Source organism: Heptranchias perlo, chromosome 25 (assembly GCF_035084215.1).
Source record: "Heptranchias perlo isolate sHepPer1 chromosome 25, sHepPer1.hap1, whole genome shotgun sequence".
NCBI lineage: Eukaryota > Metazoa > Chordata > Chondrichthyes > Hexanchiformes > Hexanchidae > Heptranchias > Heptranchias perlo.
Window position 1 is genome coordinate 9,527,697 of NC_090349.1, and position 24,536 is coordinate 9,552,232.

At 41.7% G+C, this 24,536-nt stretch overlaps 1 protein-coding gene across 1 annotated transcript in view; it reads left to right on the forward strand.

Annotated features, from left to right (window-relative positions):
- Window positions 1-24,536, forward strand: part of cdc45 (CDC45 cell division cycle 45 homolog (S. cerevisiae)) — a 53,870-nt gene that overhangs the window by 19,791 nt on the left and 9,543 nt on the right. Inside the window, exons 6-15 of the mRNA XM_068005543.1 lie at window positions 568-626; window positions 2,168-2,216; window positions 11,363-11,424; window positions 11,588-11,638; window positions 17,196-17,315; window positions 18,321-18,452; window positions 19,314-19,412; window positions 20,620-20,778; window positions 23,408-23,546; window positions 24,304-24,387. Of these exons, the coding sequence (XP_067861644.1) occupies window positions 568-626; window positions 2,168-2,216; window positions 11,363-11,424; window positions 11,588-11,638; window positions 17,196-17,315; window positions 18,321-18,452; window positions 19,314-19,412; window positions 20,620-20,778; window positions 23,408-23,546; window positions 24,304-24,387 (954 nt within the window). The remainder of the gene's footprint in view (window positions 1-567; window positions 627-2,167; window positions 2,217-11,362; window positions 11,425-11,587; window positions 11,639-17,195; window positions 17,316-18,320; window positions 18,453-19,313; window positions 19,413-20,619; window positions 20,779-23,407; window positions 23,547-24,303; window positions 24,388-24,536) is intronic.

Below are 24,536 nucleotides of genomic sequence, written 5' to 3' on the forward strand. Positions count from 1 at the left end.
CCCTCTGAATGTTTGGGGGTCTATAGTACACTCCCAGAAGTGTGATTGCTCCTTTTTTTATTCTTTAGCTCAACCCATATGGTCTCATTTGATGATCCTTCTAACTTATTATCCCTCCTCATGGCTGTAATTGTTCCTGTTGGGGGCAATCAGATTGGCCTTGCTTTGATGCCCTCCACAGTGCAATAGCCTCTTGACACTTACGCCTGAGGCTGACGCATGAAGAATGATCACTTGAGTGATTTTCAGAACACCCCTGATGCCTATGTAACAATATTGCATCAAGGCTTGGTACCTTGTGGAGAGGAGCTGAAATAGAAACTTTGTTTCACCCACATTCGTGTATGATGGTATTACTCATGAGAAAGGACCGTTGCAGTTTGATCATGTCCTGCACACTGTAGCGTGGAGAACCTTGGATTCATTCTACTTCTGTAATCCATTATTTGATACATATATTTATGAAATCCTTCTGAGTCAGAGGGAGTTATGCCTTTCAGGATATCTCCTGATTGTCTTTTGTTGAGTTTGCTGCTGTAATTCAGAAAAAAAAATACTGTCTTCTAGGTAGCTATGGAAAGGAGAATAGATCGAAGACGTCAACGGCGGCAATGGGAGGAACACAGGTACTGGATACTGTGATTGGATTTCGTAAATCTCTAGGTTTGAACTGTCCCTAGTCTCAGTTCTAAAAAAAAATGCATTTTAATATCCAAAATGGGATGTTCTGTACATACTGAAGTACGTGAGTTAAGCAGATGGCAGCTTGCTCCCTGCTATCTTTTCCCGACCTGTGAAAGCTTGCTTGTTTCTCTCTTTTCCCCCTCGTCACACCACATCCCCCACCAATACCAAAAAAAAATGAGAAGGATTGCCATCAAATAGACGTGGCTTCCTCCCTTGAAAGGGTTTTCAATCTCAATGAGACAGTATGGGGAGCTGCTAGATGGTGGTGAGGTGCTTCTTCCAAGAAGTAGTTAGAGGACAAATGAAGCTATGCTGCTCTCATCCACAATCAGCAGTGACAGATTCTTGGGAACATCAGGACATTGCTGAGTGGGGAATTACATATATAATCTCCTGTCCTGTCTTTCTCCTTTTTAGTCTTTCCTTTTTTTATTTGGGTCTGCCTCATCCGCTTGGTGGTAGCAGCTGGCGTTTCACAAATGTTATTGCCCTATGTTGCAAGGAGATGCAATACCTTCCACAGTCAAGTTAATGAGAACTATAGAATCACTGAACATTTCCTCATCAGCAGTGTCCTAATGGTTCATCTGAAGTAAGGTACCATTTTGCACAAGACTTCTCATCCAAATATTTTATTTAGTTTATTTAATTCTCCACTCTTTTTTCTTTATAAAATACAGTGTTCTTTTTGGTCCCTCTGCTTTATAAACTATTACTTGACTGGGCAGGCATGTGACCTGATACCTGGTCTCTGCCTATGCTGGGGTGCTTGAGATTGGTGTGGTTTCACTTTCCAGCTTCCACCCCCACCAACCCACCCTTACTCTCCTAAAGGAAGATACCTTGCCTCCAGGGACTCTATACTGAATCACTCTCAGCATCAGCCAGACAGTTCTGTATTGTTGGAGACAGTTGTGAAAATTGGCTAGAAAAGATGGAAGTAAAGGCCTTCAGTGGAGATAATGAATTTAATATAAATCATTACTGAACGGGTACACTCCATACCGCTAGTTGGAGGTACTTACCCTTGTGTGTAGAGTACACCTGAGCTTGCTGCCCTGAGCTCGCTTTCCATTTATGGACCTGTGTACTTGGGGGATATACCTCTAGATGTGTGACTGAGCTTTCTAACTGGTATGTCTGGACATGTATCCCCAGGTATTACACTAATTTCTCCAATTATGTGGGCCAATATAAGTTATATTATTACATCACTGCAAGAGAGGAAATTGTGCTTTGACTAAATGCTTTTCATTGTAATTTCAAATCACTATTACTTTATCTTAAACTTTTAACTTGTCGTAACTTGAAATTTAAAACTGGTGGGAGTTTGGCTGCGAGAGCAGGGTTTGATAGTAAGATAGGGGTGAACATGTGGCATTTGTAGTGGCAAAGTTGAGGAGTGAGTGTAGTGTTGGGGAAGGCACGGGAGAACAGCTGTAGTAGATTACCAACAATCTGTCTGTTCTTTCTTTTGCAGGCGAGAGATTTTGTTTGAATATGAGCAATATGAATACCATGGGACTTCAGTACGTATCTGTAGCCATACTGGGAATGTAATGTTACAATTTCTATATTTAAAAAAAATCTTAATTGTTTATTACAACAGAAAATATATCATTCATGTTTATATTATGTTGAATTTGGATAAATAACACAAAAATCCACAGAATGGATACCTGGTATCAAAATTACTTTTTCACACATTTCTGGCCAGACTTCCTCTTTAAACAAATATACGGACAAAGTATTTGCATCACAATAATTGTAGATACTTTTAATTTATTGTTGATTTCTGTCGCTTTCCAAATTGACCGTGACAGCTAAAATACGATTCAACATCATCAGAATTTTGACAAGAGTTGCCTGCTTGAATGGAATCTGATAGTTTTCTTCCATATAGACAGAAGAATTTGTACACAGCATCTTTCTTCTTACAGCTGCATGGCCCACAAGTACAGTTTGAGGTTGAACACCCACAGCTGGGGGGCTTACTCCCCGAGGAACAGGAATCTTCTTTCACAAAGGGAGGATTAAGACCCTCCTGTCATAATCCAGCCATTTCCATCTGAAGGTGATATATTGGGAAGGACTTCATTTGCTGCCATCAGAAGGGTGCTTTTGATCATTTTTCCTTAATGTATAATCAATAACATTTGAAATTGGAGGCAAGGATCCCTTCTTGAGTTATTATTTGCCGAACAGATCATGTTCTGTTTTGACAATATTTAGTGAAGCTGGTGCTTCTTTGAGAGAGGCAACAAAGGCCTGGATACTTCTTTGAGTTGTGTCTGATGACACATCACTCTTGCCATGATCATATTTACACTTTTGTAACTATTCAGACTTTTTACCATCGTGCCTCGGTGCTTGTACAATCCATTCAGTTACTGCATGGAATCCGAGCGTGACCTTTGTCAGATAACTAAGTACTGGAATACTTTGTGCTTTATCCTTCATTGCTGTCCTAAAGCATAGTTCATGAGTAAACATCCGTGGAAGGAAGTAAATGTATAATGACTGAAATATTTCTGGAGAGATGATTATTTTTAGATGCTTGATGGGCATGGAAAATCATCCTGTACCTGCTTCTTCATGACTGTCAACAGTTACTCAGTGCCTCTGGAAAGAATATTAGCTGCTGAGCCAGCAGCAACATTAATTTAGCTCCACTGCACTTTTTCTGGAAAAATTGCTTTGTTGATGGGTTTATTGATGTAGTTTATCCATTATTTGGGTATTGGTGTGCACTAACCTTGGCTCCAGAAGTTGTGGTCCAAAACCCTGCCACTAGATTATTTGCCTCCTTTAATGGGACTATCCTGCTCATACCAGCTGAAGATTACATCAACTCGTTTACGTGCCTAGTTGTTTAATGGAGCTATGATGCGTGTTATCAGCAAGCTCATCAAAAATGCATTGGTGTTGCAGCTTCTCATCATCTGGATAACAGCCATGCCATTAAAAATCTAGACTACTCTCATTGTGGATGGTTATGGAAAACTTTAATGCCAATATCTCCTAACTCTGTATTGAGTGTTTTCCTTAAGGATCCTTCTGGGTGGATCAAGAACAATTGTACAGAAAGCTCATAAGTAAGAACAGTCTGTAAACTTACATCATGTATCTGGGCAGCCATGGCTACACATCCAAAGAACACTCTGCATTAGTAGCTGTTGTAGCTTTTTTCAAAGGCATACGGGTGTGTTTATTTGGGCAAATATCATTACTTTCAACTCTACTAAAAGAATCAAAGCAACTGTTGGCATTTGTGTTAAGTCTGTCTTTTGTGAATTTTACCATGGCAGTTTCCCCAGCTATATGACCTCAAAAGGGAATCTGCTACATTTGGTGAAGCAGTAACACTAATGAGAGGTTAGTGAGATTTTCTGTTTCATATTCATCCAGCAAACTAAATGGATTTTATAAGGCGTCAGTCAGGATGGACTTTTGAACATCCCCCTTGCCTGTACTTTTGTTGGGTGCTGCCTGTTTGCAACATGTTTCATCATTCTGCATGCTTCCCTCATTGCTGAAAGCTCTATTCTGATGTGACTTATAAGGACCCATGGACCACCTGGTGTACTCTGCATTGAAAAGCCAATGATTTCTCTCTTGCTTTTACACAACTGACAGAGCATCGGAACAGCATTATCAGCCTACGTCCGACAGAAAAAAATGTTCACTTTTGCAACCAGATGATTGAGTAGAAAAAGCGGGTGGATTTCAGGTGCCATGGCAGTTAATTTTCAAATGTCGGAACGGTAACCTGTGGGCTAGTGAGCACAGATGACTCTTGTCGAAGGTGAAGGAAAAGGGAATCAAAACTGGCACTGTATCAAGGTGAAGATTCCACAGAACACTTTTCTTTGCCCTGGAACATATATAGAGCTATAACTATCTTAATAAAGTTATCCCAGAATTGAAATCACTTGGGTATCTCATGAATTTCTTTGTAGAATCTATCTAGGAGACTTGGTGGATACTCATTCACATCCGATATGTTTCGTAGGCCTTTCAGCCCCTCTGCTTTGTTGTTGTCTTCAAAGATTTTTTGGCAACATCTTATGTTGGAACCGATTTAGTGTCAAATCCGTGTTGAAATAAAATGGTTAGGCATTGGCAGAGAGCCCAGTCACCTGCGTCTTTCCATTGCCTCAGTCAACAGTTTGTGAATTCTCAATTCTCTGTGTGATTTGACCCATGGTGAGACTGCAGTGTTGCTATTGCAGACAAACTAGGAAATGATGTAAGCCACTGTTTGCATACGTTTTTCCCAATTACAGACAAAGATTCGAGACTATGTGAAAACCACCAAGATGACGCACAGTGTCTTTGAATTGTTCCCTCCCCCCCTCCCAAACTGTATCTCAGGCTCATGAATAAACGTCTTCATCAAACGTGATGACTGAGTGTCTTTGGCCAAGTGCCTATCGTACTCTGTACAGTTATCATCATCAATGTGTAAAGTAATAATGATACGTTTTCCATAAATGCTGCAAACATTTAAAAATGAGGCTTGCTTCGATGTCCTTCAGTGAGCTTTCTTGACCAACATGCACTGACAAAAAGTGGGCGGAATCATAGGACCCTACAAATCCAAAAAACGCTCTTTGCTCATTTTGGTCCAGGGAAGTTTGGTCTGTGAGTAAACTTGTATGCTCACTTCCTCAATTAATAATTCATTTGGAAGTAGACATTTGACCCAAGGGTTCAGTTGTAACTTCTTACTGGCCTCACTTTTTGGTGGTACAACAGATTGAACATTGCACATTTCTTGAGCCACAGCACTCATCACTTTAAAAGGTTATTTGCTGCAACTTCTTTTATTTACCTACTCTTCAACTGTTTACTTTTGGGTTCTCCTGTTTACTGTGGAAATTCAAGAATTAAGGATGCTTCCCAATACCATAGTTAAAAAATATGATGTGGTTTATAAATTATAATACTTTTCAAAAATATTCTTTGCCAGGTCTAGTTTTACTAAGCACTAATTTGTCTTTTCATCATTTTAAATACAGACATCATTGTAATCTGTAGCATTTGGAGTCCTATCAGTGCTTTGGCCGCGATATTTCCGGGAGCGGGGTGACTCGTAATGGCCAGGAACTGGGGGTAACGCGGAGGTCCTGTAGAATCTAACAGCAGGACCTCATTTGCATTTTCTTTTCTCCGTTGGGAAACCTGCCCTGCGCCCGTTAAATGTAAAAGACTGTTAAAATTTGAGGCGCGCAGCCTCATTAACATATTTAAATAACTGACTCGCCTCTTGAGAGCATGTTTGTCGCCTGCCCCTCATCCTGCCTCCGTTGAAAGCGGAAGTGGTCGAGGTGGGTTAGGGTCAGGTTTCAGATTTTTGAGATTTTAACCTACCCCCCTGTCACTGTCCCACCCATCACAGGGGGTTAAAATCCCCCCTCTCTGGTTGATGCTCTGAGAGTGTGTGTTTCAGCAGCTATCCGTAGTTGTATGTAGATTCTCACCACTTCGTCAACTTCCATTTAAAATGTATCCTATCTCAGGACCAGCATTTCTTTTATGGGCATGATTGTAAATCCAGTCAATAACTTGAATAGAATCATTGGCTACCTTCTGTGTTGCAATTTCATTCAGTCTATCATGCCTATATTGGTGCTCGTTCTTCAACTGGAACTATCCACTCTAATTCCAAATGACCACATCCTCTTATATTCTGCTTTTTCAAACTCCTTTTTAAGTTATGCTATAGTGTCTGCCTCACTTGTGTAATGATGTGGAGATGCCGGTGATGGACTGAGGTTGACAATTGTAAGCAATTTTACAACACCAAGTTATAGTCCAACGATTTTATTTGAAATTTACAAGCTTTCGGAGGCTTCCTCCTTCCTCAGGTAAATGTACCTGAGGAAGGAGGAAGCCATCCTCATTTACCTGAGGAAGGAGGAAGCCTCTGAAAGCTTGTAAATTTCAAATAAAATCGTTGGACTATCACTTGTGTAAAGCATTCAATGATATAAATCCTCTGAATGGAGGGAATTCTTCTAACACCATCCTTCGTTCTTGTAGTGACTATCCTGGGGTTATATCCCCTTGTTACCAATTCACCAACTAGTGGAAACAATCTTTCGCTATTTATTCTCTGAAAACCATTCTTAATTCTGAAAACCTCTGTTAGATCTTTCTTTGTTCCAGTGAAAAAAGACCCAAACTTTGAACCTTTCTTCACAACTATATCCTCTCATTCCTGGTATTAATCTAGTGAATCTTTATTGTTCCCTTTCCATGGCTCTGATGCCCTTCATCTCATAGGATGCCCAGACTCCCAACTGTGACCTAACCAATGTCTTGTACAAATTCAACATAATTTCTTTGTTTTATAAGAAACCCAGAATCCCATTTGACTTTAATGTTCATTTCTGCCTAGCTCCCATTTTGAAGATCCATGTAGATCTGCACCCCAAGATCTACCTGTTCCTCCATTCTAATAAGAACCCTAGTGTTTAGGATATACTTTAATTTCACTGTTCTTATTCCCAAAATGTACAATTTCACATTCTCTGCGTTGAACTGCCAACCATCTGCCCACTCCACTAACCTCTCTAGGTTGTCCTGACAATTCCTGCATTCTTCCTCACAATTTGCCATGCCTCTTAATTTGTTATCCTCAGCAAACCTCAAATTATTCCTCTTGTGCCTATGTCAAAATCATTTCTATCAATGAAAAACAAAAAAGGTTCCAGTACAGATTGCTGGGGCACACTGCTATCTATAGTTGTCAATCTGAAAAACATCCATTTACCCTACTTTGTTTTATGTTCCCCAGCTGTCTCTCCATATCCTTTATTCCATGTGCCTTATTCTTTGCAACACCTTTTGAAAGTGCAAATATACATGCATTGCATTCCCATTATCCTTTATACTCTGATTTCCATGCAAAATTCAATTAAATTAGTCAAGCATGACCTGCCCTTTACAAATACTTGCTAACTGTCCCTGATTTAGCTCCTGTCTTTATAAATGATCATTAATTTCATCCCGTTATGGATTCTAAAGCCTGGATTTTCTGATGGTATTATTTTAGAACCAGCGGTTAACCGTTTATTTTAAATGGGTTACTTTTGGCCTTAAAATAATGCTGCTTGGAAAATTCAGCCTCACAAGTAAGACAAATTGACCTATAATTTTCTGATTTATCCCTTTCCCCTTTTTTGAATTGGTGTGTAATATTTGCCTCCTTCCAGTCCTTTGACACAATTCCTGTTTCCAAAAATGTTTGCAAAATTATGGTCAGTGTCTCCATGATTTCCATCCAACCTTCCTTAGTGTTCTGGGATGCACACTATCTGGGGCTGGTGCCTTTTCTGCTTTAAGCCCCATTAACTCTTCTAAATAAAGTTTTGATTTGAATATTAATTGCCAGTCATCGCTCTTCCACATCTTTATCAGTCTCCTACAGTCCCATTTTCACCCTTTAGAAAACAGGATATTTAAGGATACTTAAGAATTATTGTCCTTCCTTTACTCAATTACAATATGACTCCCTCTCTCAGTGATCCCACCCCTTTCACTATCCTTTTATTTTTATGTGCTTCTAAAAGCCCATCCTACTCCCTGTATGTTGATCATCAATCTTCATGCTTCCTCGGCTTCCCTAAACACACTCTTCACTTCCCTTTCCGTACTTTTTAGATTTCCTAAAGCTTTCTTCTAATAGCCCCATCTGTATTTATCAGTTGTCTCTTTTAATGTTTCGGTTTTGCTCTAATTTATCCATTGAAACAGGCTTTGATGCACCCCTTTTACGGCTGGCCTGGATATATTTAATCCATACCTTATCCATCGTTTACTTAAATCTCCCATTGCTGATCTTCTGTTTGATCTGTACTTTTTTCCAACCAATTAATATGGCTAGGTTCCCTTTCATTCAACTGAAATGAGCTCATTTCCAATCCAACACCTTTGCCTTCAGCTTTTGTTTATCTATAACCTAATTGGCTTATGGTCACTTTTTCCTATTCTATCTTATGAGAAAGACTTGGCTTCAGTCTGAGTTGGACTGGGAACTAAGTTTCTATCAAGGCTGTAGCATATGTAGTTCCCCAATTTTATTTCTATTTCTTTGCATATTTGCATACAAACAGTGCAGCATTCATATTTCTCAATTTGCCTTTCCTTTATTTTTGCTTATCCTTTCCTTCACTTTCCTTTTATAACCTTCCTCCTATCTGCCCTAAGGTGTGCCTTTCTATACCTCTCTTTTAAACCTACTATTTTAGACTTCTTTGTTGTTTCACCATACTTATTCTTGCCTCTTCCTCATTTGCTCCTAGGTAAGTCTCTCTATCCACCCCCCCCACAATCCCGGTTTACTAATTTAAACTCACATTCACAACTCTTGTCTAATCTTGGTGCATTAAATTGCAGCCAGCTTGGTTTAGGTGAGGTATGTCTTTCCTGTACCAGCCATCTCCTGTTTCAGAACTGATCCTAATGCCTTACAAACTTGAAATCCTCCCTCTTGCACTACTCTTCCAACTATGCATTTAGCTGCCTAGTCTTGCTGTGCCTGCCTGACAGTGCGTGGTACAAGTAGCATTGCTGAAAATACTAGTTTTGAGGTCTTGCTTTTTAGCTTTCCTCCTATCCCTTTTCACAGTCCTACCAAGTTGTCACATGGACTACAACTACTGGCTGCTCAACCAAACCTCCCAAAAATCTGTCCACATCCTCCATGATGTCTTTCGCCCTGACAGTAAGGAGGTAACATAACATTCTGGATTCTAAATTACATCCCTATCTATCTGCCAACCATTGAGTCTCCCACTATTAACATCGGCCTACTCCTATGCTCACTAGCTCCCCATAGTAACGTGATCCACATTGTGTCTACCAACATTCTTGTTTTCTTCAGAAAAAGCCTCCAGAGACTGATTCTGTATCAACTCCTCACAATTTACACTGGAAAAGGAGGCTATGGGCTCTTGACTAATGGCTACACCTTCTGGCTCCCACTCTTCATGTCACCACCTTCTCCCTTTTCTCATCTAATATTATAGAACTTTGGGTTTGAAATTTTCTCCCTTCCTGTGCACCAAGTCATGCTTTGAGGTGCTTCTCAAGTTCAGCAATCAACTGTAGTGACTTAATGACAGTTAGTTAGTTAGTTAGTTAATGCAAGTGTATTCATTCAGTGCTTTGCTCGGGTATGCATACATATTGCACTTTGTTCTTTACGGGATTCAGTGTATAAACGAGAACTGGACTTGCTTGCTGTTGCAACCACATGTTTGCTAGATTACGAAGCTGATAAATAAACTATATATAGAGAGCAAATACCATGCATATATAAAAGAGTTGATCGGTCCGCTTGTTAGGCTGTAAATTTAAGCCTGTATAGCCAGAATTGCTCTCGACTAACTGTCATTTAGTGCGGTTATACTAGATAACTGAAAGTTCAATGATTAAAAATGAAAATTAGTTCTTAGGGATCATTGTGATAACCATTTGCTGCAGTCTCAACGGAGGACTGAGCATCCAGATCTGAATTACTTTTAGGTCTGTGTTTTTTTTAAAGTTCAAGTCCTTCCCAGTGGTGATTCACTGAGTAGTTGCACTTATATATTTTTAATAATCAGTTTAGCTCCGTTGGTGGTATTCTTGGCTCAGGGTCAGAAGGATGTGGGTACTCAACTGACACTTCAGTACAGTACAGAGTTTAAAAAAGTACTTGCATTAATATAGCACCTTTCATGTGCTCAGGACGTCCCAAACTGTTTCACAGCCAGTGAATTGCTTTTGAAGTGCAGTCGCGACTGTTATGTAGGCAAAGATGGCAACCAATTTTGTGCATAACAAGGTCCCACAATCAGTTATGGTGGTATTTGTTGAGTGATGGATGTAGGCTAGGGCATGAGGGGAACTCCACTGCTCTTCCAATAGTGCCATGGAATTTTTTGTACCCATTTGAACAGGTAGACCGCCTCAAGTTAATGTCTCATCTGAAAGATAGCACCTCTGACAGTGCAGCACTCCCTCCGGACAACACTGAAATGTCACCCTGTATTATGTACTTAAATTCTGGAATTGGGCTTGAATCCACATTCCTTCTGAGTCACAGGTAAGAGCACTACCAATTAACCAAGCTGACACTAAGTGCTTCATTTTCAGAAGTGCCATCCTCTGGATGAGACATTAAACCGAGGTCTCATCTGTTCGTTCAGGTGAGCATAAAAAAAATCCTATGACCTTATTCAATAAAGAGCAGGGAGTCTTAGTGAGTATTGCTCTGTCAACCAATACCATCTAAAAACGGATTAACGTGCCTCTCCTTGTGAGATGTCGAATGATTGCCATGTTTGCCTACATGACTGTCACTGCAGTTCAGAATAATTCTTTCTGTAAACCCTTTTGTGATGCTTCAGCAAAACAGGTGCTATAAATGCAAAGTTGAAACTGATCTGAATCGTATTTGGGAGTGCTGTCAGTGTTTTTTGTTACCTTATGATAGTGTGGGCTTTAGTGAGTTGTGTATTCTAAGATGTATTGGAAAATCACTACATGGGAGTTGGTTAAACTGCTTCATGGTGCATTGTATATGTTATATTTGAGAAGCTGCCATGCTGAACTTCGGCTCAAGTCCTTACTGAATCCAAATAACCAGAGCTTGTTAGTTAGTAACTCTGTCTCTTGCCTGCAGTCTGCCATGGTGATATTTGAGCTGGCCTGGATCATGTCTAAGGATTCAAATGACATGTTATGGTAAGTGATTCCTGCACTTAATAGGTTTCTATTAAATTAACCTCATCAATCAATTCCCAGCTTTCTTGCTGACAATTCAGTGTTACACATTAGAAAAGAAGCAATTTACCTTTCTCCCTGTGGTAATCCTGTGCTTAAGTGTCGTTTTTTTTTTGTTTTCTAGGTGGGCTATTGTTGGCTTAACGGACCAATGGGTTCATGACAAAATCACACAGTAAGTGTTCTATTTTTTTTTCTGTGCTTGTCAGTGTGGGGGACTGGAATACTTCTATGCTTTTTACACCTGGTGTCAATAGGGAGCACTCCCAGGTTAAGCATGTTCTCAATTAGATGCAAGATAATGTTAGAATCATAGAATCATAGAAGTTTACAACATGGAAACAGGCCCTTCGGCCCAACATGTCCATGTCGCCCAGTTTATACCACTAAGCTAGTCCCAATTGCCTGCACTTGGCCCATATCCCTCCATACCCATCTTACCCATGTAACTGTCCAAATGCTTTTTAAAAGACAAAATTGTACCCACCTCTACTACTGCCTCTGGCAGCTCGTTCCAGACACTCACCACCCTTTGAGTGAAAAAATTGCCCCTCTGGACCCTTTTGTATCTCTCCCCTCTCATCTTAAATCTATGTCCCCTCGTTATAGACTCCCCTACCTTTGGGAAAAGATTTTGACTATCTACCTTATCTATGCCCCTCATTATTTTATAGACTTGTATAAGATCACCCCTCAACCTCCTACTCTCCAGGGAAAAAAGTCCCAGTCTATCTAACCTCTCCCTATAAGTCAAACCATCAAGTCCCGGCAGCATCCGAGTAAATCTTTTCTGCACTCTTTCTAGTTTAATAATATCCTTTCTATAATAGGGTGACCAGAACTGTACACAGTATTCCAAGTGTGGCCTAACTAATGTCTTGTACAACTTCAACAAGACATCCCAACTCCTGTATTCAGTGTTCTGACCAATGAAACCAAGCAAGCTGAATGCCTTCTTCACCACCCTATCCACCTGTGACTCCACTTTCAAGGAGCTATGAACCTGTACTCCTAGATCTTTGTTCTATAACTTTCCCCAACGCCCTACCATTAACGGAGTAGGTCCTGGCCTGATTCGATCTCCCAAAATGCATCACCTCACATTTATCTAAATTAAACTCCATCTGCCATTCATCGGCCCACTGGCCCAATTTATCAAGATCCCGTTGCAATCCTAGATAACCTTCTTCACTGTCCACGATGCCACCAATCTTGGTGTCATCTGCAAACTTACTAACCATGCCTCCTAAATTCTCATCCAAATCATTAATATAAATAACAAATAACAGCGGACCCAGCACCGATCCCTGAGGCACACCGCTGGTCACAGGCCTCCAGTTTGAAAAACAACCCTCTACAACCACCCTCTGTCTTCTGTCATCAAGCCAATGTTGTATCCAATTGGCTACCTCACCTTGGATCCCGTGAGATTTAACCTTATGTAACAACCTACCATGCGGTACCTTGTCAAAGGCTTTGCTAAAGTCCATGTAGACCACGTCTACTGCACAGCCCTCATCTATCTTCTTGGTTACCCCTTCAAAAAACTCAATCAAATTCGTAAGACATGATTTTCCTCTCACAAAACCATGCTGACTGTTCCTAATCAGTCCCTGCCTCTCCAAATGCCCGTAGATCCTGTCTCTCAGAATACCCTCTAACATCTTACCCACTACAGATGTCAGGCTCACCGGTCTGTAGTTCCCAGGCTTTTCCCTGCCGCCCTTCTTAAACAAAGGCACAACATTTGCTACCCTCCAATCTTCAGGCACCTCACCTGTAGCTGTCGATGATTCAAATATCTCTGCTAGGGGACCCGCAATTTCCTCCCTAACCTCCCATAACGTCCTGGGATACATTTCATCAGGTCCCGGAGATTTATCTACCTTGATGCGCGTTAAGACTTCCAGCACCTCCCGCTCTGTAATATGTACACTCCTCAAGACATCACTATTTATTTCCCCAAGTTCCCTAACATCCATGCCTTTCTCAACCGTAAATACCGATGCGAAATATTCATTTAGGATCTCACCCATCTCTTGTGGTTCCGCACATAGATGACCTTGTTGATCCTTCAGAGGCCCTACTTTCTCCCTAGTTACTCTTTTGCCCTTTATGTATTTGTAGAAGCTCTTTGGATTCACCTTTGCCTTATCTGCCAAAGCAATCTCATGTCCCCTTTTTGCCCTCCTGATTTCTCTCTTAACTCTACTCCGGCAATCTCTATACTCTTCAAGGGATCCACTTGATCCCAGCTGCCTATGCATGTCATATGCCTCCTTCTTCTTTTTGACTAGGGCCTCAATCTCCCGAGTCATCCAAGGTTCCCTACTTCTACCAGCCTTGCCCTTTACTTTATAAGGAATGTGCTTACCCTGAACCCTGGTTAACACATTTTTGAAGGACTCCCACTTACCAGACGTCCCTTTGCCTGCCAACAGACTCTCCCAATCAACTTCTGAAAGTTCCTGTCTAATATCATCAACATTGGCCTTTCCCCAATTTAGAATTTTAACTTTTGGGCCAGACCTATCCTTCTCCATAGCTATCTTAAAACTAATGGAATTATGATCACTGGTCCCAAAGTGATCCCTCACTAACACTTCTGTCACCTGCCCTTCCTTATTTCCCAAGAGGAGGTCAAGTTTTGCCCCCTCTCTAGTCGGGCCATCCACATACTGAATGAGAAATTCCTCCTGAATACACTCAACAAATTTCTCTCCATCCAAGCCCCTAATGCTATGGCTGTCCCAGTCAATGTTGGGAAAGTTAAAGTCCCCTACTATTACCACCCTATTTTTCTTGCAGCTGTCTGTAATCTCCTTACATATTTGCTCCTCAATTTCCCGTTGACTATTTGGGGGTCTGTAGTACAATCCTATCAAGGTGATCTCTCCCTTCTTATTTTTCAGTTCTACCCATATCGACTCCGTGGGCGAACCCTCGGATATATCCTCTCTCACTACTGCCATGATGTTCTCCCTAATCAAGAACGCAACTCCCCCTCCTCTCTTACCTCCTGCTCTATCTTTCCTATAGCATCTGTACCCTGGAATATTTAGCTGCCAGTCCTGCCCCTCCCTTAGCCATGTTTCAGTAATAGCTATAACATCCCAGTCCCATGTACCCATCCATGCCCTGAGTTCATCTGCCTTACCCATCAGACTTCTTGCATTGAAGTAAATGCAGTTTAATCTGGACTTCCCTTGGTCTTTGCCCTGGTTTCTCAGGCCATCTGTCCGGTCATGTTTTGTACACTCTCCCTTACTGCCTTTTGTTTCTGTCACCACTTTACTTCCCACGGAATTCCTGCATCGATTCCCATCCCCCTGCCACTTTAGTTTAAACCCTCCCCAACAGCACTAGCAAACACTCCCCCTAGGACATTGGTTCCAGTCCTGCCCAGATGCAGACCGTCCAACTTGTATTGGTCCCACCTCCCCCAGAACCGGTTCCAATGTCCCAGGAATTTGAATCCCTCCCTCTTGCACCATCTCTCAAGCCACGTATTCATCCTAGCTATCCTGTCATTCCTACTCTGACTAGCCCGTGGCACTGGTAGCAATCCTGAGATTACTACCTTTGAGGTCCTACTTTTTAGTTTAACTCCTAACTCCCTAAATTCAGCTTGTAGGACCTCATCCCGTTTTTTACCTATATCGTTGGTACCTATATGCACCACGACAACTGGCTGTTCACCCTCCCCCTCCAGAATGTTCTGCCGCCGCTCCGAGACATCCCTGACCCTTGCACCAGGGAGGCAACATACCATCCTGGAGTCGCGGTTGCGTCCGCAGAAACGCCTGTCTATTCCCCTTACAATCGAGTCCCCTATCACTATAGCTCTACCACTCTTTTTCCTGCCCTCCTGTGCAGCAGAGCCAGCCACGGTGCCATGAACCTGGCCGCTGCCACCTTCCCCTGGTGAGCCATCTCCCACAACAGTATCCAAAACGGTATACCTGTTTGAGAGCGGGATGGCCACAGGGGACCCCTGCACTACCTGCCTGCACCTCTTACTCTTCCTGGTGGTCACCCATTCACTTCCTGCCTGTACTGCCTTTACCTGCGGTGTGACCAACTCGCTAAACGTGCTATCCACGAGTTTCTCTGCATCGCGGATGCTCCACAGTGAGTCCACCCGCAGTCCAAACAATTTGCTGTATCTCAAATCTGAGAAGAGAACTTCCAACTGGAATACTGCATACAGTTTTGGTCTCCATACTTAAGAAAAGACATACTTGCTCTCGAGGCAGTACAAAGAAGGTTCACTCGGTTAATCCCGGGGATGAGGGGGCGGACATATGAGGAGAGGTTGAGTAGATTGGGACTCTACTCATTGGAGTTCAGAAGAATGAGAGGCGATCTTATTGAAACATATAAGATTGTGAAGGGTCTTGATCGGGTGGATGCAGTAAGGATGTTCCCAAAGATGGGTGAAACTAGAACTAGGGGCATAATCTTAGAATAAGGGGCTGCTCTTTCAAAACTGAGATGAGGAGAAACTTCTTCACTCAGAGGGTGGTAGGTCTGTGGAATTTGCTGCCCCAGGAAGCTGTGGAAGCTACATCATTAGATAAATTTAAAACAGAAATAGACAGTTTCCTAGAAGTAAAGGGAATTAGGGGTTATGGGGAGCGGGCAGGAAATTGGACATGAAGCTGAGTTCGGATCGGTCAATGCCCTGTGGGTGGCGGAGAGGGCCCAGGGGCTATGTGGCCGGGTCCTGCTCCGACTTCTTGTGTTCTTTAGATTTGTGGTTGGGATCAGATCAGCCATGATCTTATTGAATGGCGGAGCAGGCTCGAGGGGCCGATTGGCCTACTCCTGCTCCAATTTCTTATGTTCTTATGTTCTAACTGCTTCACTGAAATTTCCATTTCATACATTTAAACCATATCTGTGACCACATTTGAGTCAGAATACTAAATTAGTGCCCACACGTACTCAGACTTGGATTGGGATTATCCAAGATTTATGCAACACCCTTTGATCCCATTAGTCTGGGTCGGATTGGAATCCAGGTGTCAGAAATGAAACAATGTGCTAACCCAGTCCTCTACAGTAAATATTCTTTGATCAAATTTCTTTGATCAGTCTGGACTCCTTAATGTAGAGCTGATGTCTTCTATTTGGCCTTTACAACAGAAAATCTGTTTAAAATGAATTAGAATTTTAACACTCTAACATTTGGTAGGTTCTGCAGGAAATGCTGTGAGAAATTCAGTTGAGATTATTAACTAGTTAATGAACATTGGCAGCTAAGACTGCCACTATACTTGCAGCTATTCCATAGGAAAGTTAGCCATACAAATGCAGCTTTTATGGGAACGTTCTTCTGAAAGCCTCTAAGTCACCAGCAAAATTTCTATATTTCTTTGGAGTTTTTAAAGCACTCCCTTTGCCCCACCATTAGCGACCGTGCTTCAGCCGTCTAGACCCTAAACTCTGGAATTTCCTTCCTTTACCTCTCCACCTTTCTCCTCCTTTTAAGACACTCCTTCATACCTATCTCTTTGACCAAGCTTTTAGTCACCCATGCTAACATTTTCTTCTTTGGCTCGGTGTCAATTTTTGTCTGATTACGCTCCTGTGAAGTGCCTTGGGATGTTTTACTACATTAAAGGCGCTATATAAATGCTGGTTTTTCTTGTTCTTGTGTGAAACCCCTGATTTCTGTTTCTTTTGGTCATAGAATGAGGCTTAACTACAGCATATCTTCTTTTCTGCAGCATGAAGTACGTGACAGATGTTGGCACTGTGCAGCGCCATGTCTCACGACACAACCATCGCAATGAGGATGAGGAGAATGTGCTTTCCATTGACTGCATGAGAATCTCCTTCGACTATGAGTATCCTTTAATCACAGAATGGAACAAGCCAATTGGGCAAAGATGACCAAGTGAATACCATAGTTACTGTGCACTGAGCATTATAAATGTGATTATAATGCAGCAACTGCGATTTCTTAAAATACATTCGCTTTGTGTTATTACGTTGAGCTTTATTGTCTTGGTACGTCTGAAATCAATTTATTTCGATTATTTTCAATACAGTCAAGAAGCATATTATGTGACTTTGTAACTAATGGTTTCATATCACAGTGTGACCTGGTGCTCGTGGTGTTAAAATCATTGCTGTGAAGTTTCCTACTTTGACTATTCAGTATTTTTAAGCAATAGAAGCATACTTTATTACCTCTGTGTAGATCGTCCTCAGGGCCTCTCCTGATGCACAGCAAAAGCAAGCAAACAGGTTGGTCTTTCCATCACTAATTCTTCTGGGATACGTTGCCTGCCTGCCTACCTACTTGGGACTAGAAGGCGCATAAGAAAGTGGAGTGCAACAAAAGGAGAGAAAATAGTAAAATACCCGACTGAGAAAAGAAACAGAAGCTTTAATTAAGCTATTACTCAGTGAAATGGAGAAACAGGATCTCACCTGTTGGCTACCATACTCTGTAACACTCGGAAAGGATAGATGGTCCCAGTGGGTGACAAATGATCCTAAGTGCCACTGGTTTCTGTGTGTTGGGAGACTTTATGGTGATCTATGGGAGTGTCAGGAGAGCTCTGTTTTTCTCTCTCGAAGCACCCAAGTCTACAGCGGAGCCAATCAGATGGGGCGATAACATTACAAAACTTTGGTCAAAGCGAAACTGCTTTGCACTGATACTGCAGTTGTAGTGTGAATGCAGCCTTCGTCTCACTCAGGTGCTTGGCTTATATGTTCAGCACGCTCTCACCACAGCAGCTTAGTCGGTGGTTCATTAACTGTATTGTGTAATCCTCTGATTAGGAGCTGGTTTTTCTAAATATTTGGCTACTTTTTTTTCTTTAACTGCAAGCCTGCTGCAGCCTACGCCTGGCCCTGTATCAGCACTGGTCACTGTACGAGAGTATGTGCAACTCCAGCTACACCTATGCCAATCTCAAGCTGTGGTCCAGGCAAGGTCTGAAGAGGCTGCAGGAATTCCTTGCAGATATGGGGTATGTGAATCGTTTCAAATTCCACCTTCAAACTGATCCAAAACATTGCAATGTACAATGAACCCTTGTTAAGTACAAACCTCTTGGTTGCAAAATTATTGCAATTGAATATTTAGCTGAGAGAGATCCCACTCCAGAATTAGAATGAATGTTCCTCCTGTCCAAGGTAATATAAATGCTGTTAAGTTAACTTGTATTTAAATAATATAAATGAATAATTACTGGTTGGTGCCCATAATAGTTCATTTCTAGGAGAATGATAAGATGCCTTAAATTACTGAACCATTTCTAACTGCACCCTATTTTGTTTTAATTTCTTCACCCGAAGGCACTAAGTACCTGTTGGGGTCCTGTTCCATGGGTGCTGGTGGCCCCACAGCACGTCTTTTCCCACCACCCTCCCCGCCCCCCACCCCCAACCAAACGAAGTAGCCAGTTTAATTTGTAAACCTAGACAGTGAATGTTGGTAAGCTATTTGATGGCACTGGACATTACAGCTGAGCCATATCATGTCCTCGCACAACATTCACACACTGCCCTTGTCAGGAGTCACAAGCCAGCAATCAAGGGCAGGAATCCTGGCTAATTTTTCCCTCCCTAGCCCAAGGGGTGGAAAACCCAAATTTAATGCAAATACCACTGCCCCGTTCGAGATCAACAGTGCAGAGGAAGAATAAAATCTAGGAACCTTTGGACTGGACGGCTCAGTTGCATCCTGCCTTTACAAACTGAGTCATTGATAGGACAGTGATGCCATATTACCTTTGACCTCCCTTTTAAATGTTGTGACCTCCATGTAATTGCTGGTCTTAGGTTTGTTTTATTAAATCTAACTATTAGTTTTCTTATCTATGTTGCAGACTTCCTCTAAAACAAGTCAGGCAGAAGTTTAACTCCATGGACATCTCACTGAAGGAGAATTTACAAGAAATGATTGAGGAATCGGCTAATAAGTTTGGGTAAAAACCAAGAGAATCTTAAAATTGCAGTCACAAAATATCTGAGGCCTTGTTTTATAGAAGCCAAAGAGACTCCATACTGCTGAATAGCGAGTGGGAATTGGCTCAATGCTGGACTATAGGTAGATAGTTTTAGAAAGTACATCCTCAGAAGGGATGAGGGTAAATCTATATCACATTTAGAATAAAAGTAAACAACTTGGGATTAAGTTCTTGTGACCATATTGGGAAGTGCCTAGTTTTGGAGGGGGGAAAGAATGGGGTCTTTCTTTTATTTAGAAACCTTCAGAAGTTTTGAGTTTTGATTCTTTAAGCATTGTTGAACTGCACACACCATCAGAAGCAGAGCTCCTTTGTCCTACTTTCATCCTGAAGCCATGAGTTGTGTTAATCAAAGTAGCTTTAAGAGATGATTGTTGTAGAATGACTGTTGCAAAGCTCCTGGCTCCTGATTGGTCTTTTTATTAAATTGTTTTTTCTGTAGTCCACTACTGCTTGTACCACAGACTTGAGCACATAGCCTAGGCTAATACTTAAGTGCACTACTGAGAGAGTGCTGCATTGTCAGATGTGCTGTGCTTTGGATGAGATATTAAACCAAGCCACAGTATGCCTGCCCGGATAGATGTAAAAGATCCCATGGCACTATCTGAAGAAAAGCAGAGCTCCAGGTGTCCTGTCCAACATTGCTTCTTCAACCAACTCTAGGAGGAACGGATTATCTAGTCATTCGTTTGGTGTCTGTGGGACCTTGCTGTGTGCAAATTGGCTGCTGTGTTTGCCTACAAACTGACAGTGGCTATATTTTCAAAAAACAATCAATTGACTGTAAAGTCCTGAGGTTGAGTTACAGTGTTACAGAAATGCAAGTTCTTTCTCTAGAGATACTATACCAGCACAAGTTATTGTACCAAAAGGTAAATGCAGCCTGCAAAATATTACTGAGTTATTATAGTTAATTTATTCTGAAAAAACAGTACTGACTCATTCCTCATATTGGAATGCTTCCCATTTACAGAGACCTGTACCGGTGGTGGTAAACTGATTTTTCCTTCAATTTGTCCAGCAGAGGAATTGATAGCAGATAGCAAAAACAACATTCAACACCTGCAATAACTCTGTTTTCTGACTTAATGGTTGGCTAGTTGATTAGAGAAGTTTGTAGCTGTTACACTGACTGTTGATGGAGGCATTGTTTTTTTTTCAGAATGAAGGATATCCGAGTGCAGACGTTCAGCGTGCATTTTGGGTTTAAGAACAAGTTCCTTGCCAGTGACGTTGTTTATTCAGCAGCTTCTCTGCTTGAGAACATTGAGAAAGAGGATGGGAATGAAAACTTCATCGAAGCCTTAGACAGTCTTTCCAGGTATTGCTTTTGGCACTGGGCAGGATCTGAGATACACTGTGCGGATATTACCGGGATGGGATGGGGTAGTATTACTGGAGTGGAATGAAACATGTTGGGAAAACAGAAATATTACATTTCTCTGGAATTTTTCTGGTAAATGTAATTGTCAGAAATGTCTGGGGCAGATTGTCCTATTTCTGTACCTGGTATCACCTGGGTGCTGAGAATACAGAGAAATCAAGTGAGATGGAGCACACAGCAGTATGGTAGCCCACCCAATTTTCCGTACATTTAAATTAATGGACCAAAAATCAAGCGGGTTCCATTAGGGCCATGCACTTCTCCCTGCCTGATTGTTTCCTGCCTTCGCGGTGCCCAGATGATCAAATAGCTCCAGGCACAGGAACATGAAAATCTGTCGCAGTGAGTCACGTAACAGTGTTGTCAATGATTTCATCGGGAGTCTCCTGCTCCGATTCCATCTACTGCTTCCACCAAAGGTGTGGCAGTTTGGTCTCGGCAAGGGAGAGGAGTGAACATTACACTGAGGTGATTTGTAGTGAGCTATATGAATTTCAAAATACAGGAGCGGGCTTGATAAGTGTTTACCGTAGCACAAATGTGTCACCAGTAGTATAACTAAGACGAGCAGAAAATGTTCAGTGTCAGGAAAAATGTTGAGGGGATGAGTTTACACTGTTCTGGATCCATCCCAAAGCACAACAGCAACTTGCATTTATATAGGGCCGTTCACTTAGAAAAACATCCCAAGGCACTTCAGAGGCATAACCAGACAAAAATGGGTGCTGAGCTGAATAGAAAATATTCGGAGGGGGGTGACAAGTTGGGTTTTAATGAGCCTCTTAAAGGAGGAAGAGATTGTTATGGAGAGATTTCCAGAGTGTGGCGCCTAGACGGCTGAAGGCACAGCTGTCAATGGTGGGATGAAAGGGGAGAGGGTGATGCATGAGAGGCCAGAGTTGAAGAAATGTAGAATTCTGGGGGGTTGTCGGGCTGTAGGAGATTACAGAGGGGAGAGGCCAAGAAGGAATTTAAACACAGGGATGAGAATTTTGGGGGGCACAAATATGTTATTCAAGGAAATCTGAAATCTTGTACATGCTGCCCATAACCCTGAAGTTTTTTTCAAATCTAATTTGCTGATAGCGTTTCTTTCCTTATTCAAGTTTTGTATAACTGTCTTACAAATAGATGGGGAGGTAGCTTAATATTAGTTCAAATGTTTTGTGGAAGTAGTTTGATATTGATGGTTGCGCAACCATGCTGTAATCTTTAGATGTGGAGATGCCGGTGATGGACTGGGGTTGACAATTGTAAACAATTTTACAACACCAAGTTATAGTCCAGCAATTTTATTTTAAATTCACAAGCTTTCGGAGGCTTCCTCCTTCCTCAGGTGAACGATGTGGAAATGAAGTCCTCGAAATGAAGTCGCATTTATAATTCACAGAACAATGCTTGGTGATAACAGACAGTTTGGTGATAACAGGGCAGTTGAAAAAACTGTCTGTTATCACCAATTGTAAACAATTTTACAACACCAAGTTATAGTCCAGCAATTTTATTTTAAATTCACAAGCTTTCGGAGGCTACCTCCTTCCTCAGGTGAACGATGAGGAAGGAGGTAGCCTCCGAAAGCTTGTGAATTTAAAATAAAATTGCTGGACTATAACTTGGTGTTGTAAAATTGTTTACAATTGTCAACCCCAGTCCATCACCGGCATCTCCACATCATGTTATCACCAAGCAGATGAATTTCAACCTCTAGCCAGGTTGCAGTACAATGCTATAATGCTCTTTTGCTTTCAAATAAAGCTCGCTGTTACAGCTGTTCAGATCACAGGGTTGGATTTAGAGATTTTTTTTTGCTCCTATCTGCTGTGACTTGTGTAGCTAGTTTGAAAAAAAAATTCTAAAAACAGAGTAAACTCCCCATAAATTCTATTTAATTAAGAGTGGGAATACATTTGAGGGGATTGACAGCTGTCAGTCCCCACTGCTATGTTCTCATTATATACTTTCGGGGGAAAAAATTGTCATATGGCAAACGTGAAAAATAATTGAGTGTACATGTACTTTGAAACAACTTTTAATTGCACAAAAATGAAGGGAAGCTACAGACACTAAAGGTATGTGCTGAATCCTGACCTTTACCTGATGTGCTCAGTTGTTGGCCTGGAAATTCCATGGGGATTCTCCCAATCTGCCATCATAACTTCGGCGGGAAACAGCCGTTTACGCCATTTCTCCAAGGGTTCTGCCCGTCTGCCTCCGGAGGCTACGAGACCGGGAGAACCCTGCAGAATTTCAGCGCCAATAACTTTATGTAAACCAATCCAGCTCCAGGTGCTGCGGGGAATCAACGGTCATCTTATTTAAATGAAAGTTTCAGGCACCCTTTTGTAAAGACCAAGGGGCTGATATTCCGAGGAGGTTTTCCCGTTCGTCCGCTGTAATTTTAGTGGAAGAGCCACGGAACCCCCGGAAAAATGGCATCTCCGCAGCTGCTGATATGGTGGTTGAGCGGGCAAACCTCCAAATCATTTCCTCCCCCTGCAATTGCTTTTAGTTAATAGGATGCACTGCCTTGACATCTGTGTGTTCTCTCTTCTCTCCTCTTCTCCAGGAGTAATCTGGATAAGCTGCAACAGGGTCTGGAACTGGCCAAGCAGCAGCTCCGGGCCATTCACCAAACAGTTGCCAGCTGCATTTGCACCAACCTCATCATTTCGCAGGGACCCTTCCTGTACTGTTACTTACAGGAGGTAAGGAACAACTGGTGACAGGCTCGAGAAACTTTTAGGGAATTGGAACACTTTTAGAAAGAAGCAGGCTGCCTCGAGTGTGAACTAAATGATCAGGGAAATCAAATCAGACTTGGGTAAACATTTCTACAATGGGTGCAGCCTCTGGAGCAGGGTTATACCACTTTTACAAGGAAGGTATCATGAGAAACCAGAGTTTCCCACAGACATAATATATTAAGGGCACAGCTTATGAAATGAACACCCCTAAACAGACAGGAAAATAAATTTAAACTGCTATAAAATTTGCATTGATTTTGTTTTGTCTTCACTTTTTTATTTATTTGTTCACGGATGTGGGATGACACTGGCAAGGCCGTATTTCTTGCCCATTCCAAGTTGCCCTGAGAAGGTGTCTGTCTGCCTCTGTGCACATTCCTTTCCCAAATGTCACTTCACTTTCTGTATTTCCTTGTATCTATTCTCATCCCTGATGTGAGGAACATAGCAGACATCAGGCCTCCACAATATACGCCGACCTAACCCACATAAGATAAAATCTAAAACAAAAACCGAAAAAGCTATAAACACTCGACAGGTCAATCAGCATCCATGGAGAGAACAACCAGTCTGCTTTTCAGGTGCGGTCCCTCCTTCAGAACACCTTAAAATTGCAATCTGTTTTAATTTCTTGCACTTAACCAAGAGTATGATTTACTTAACATAAGTAATTGAGTATTTGTGGTGTTTTGAGTAAATCCTTTCCTTCATCCTGCAGGGTACCCCAGACGTGAAGATCTATTCAAAACCCATTTGTATGAATCTTATGTGCAAACACCTGCTCAAGTGTTTTGTCCGCTCGGTACGTATGTCTCTCCAAGGTCGAAGGAGAGCTTCACTGGGATTGAGGGCTTTGTCCTAGTGCAAACTGTATAAATCAGCATAATATTTCTCTGGATTCATTTACAATTTTGTTTGCAATTATTGTTTTATGCTGAAAAATACATAACC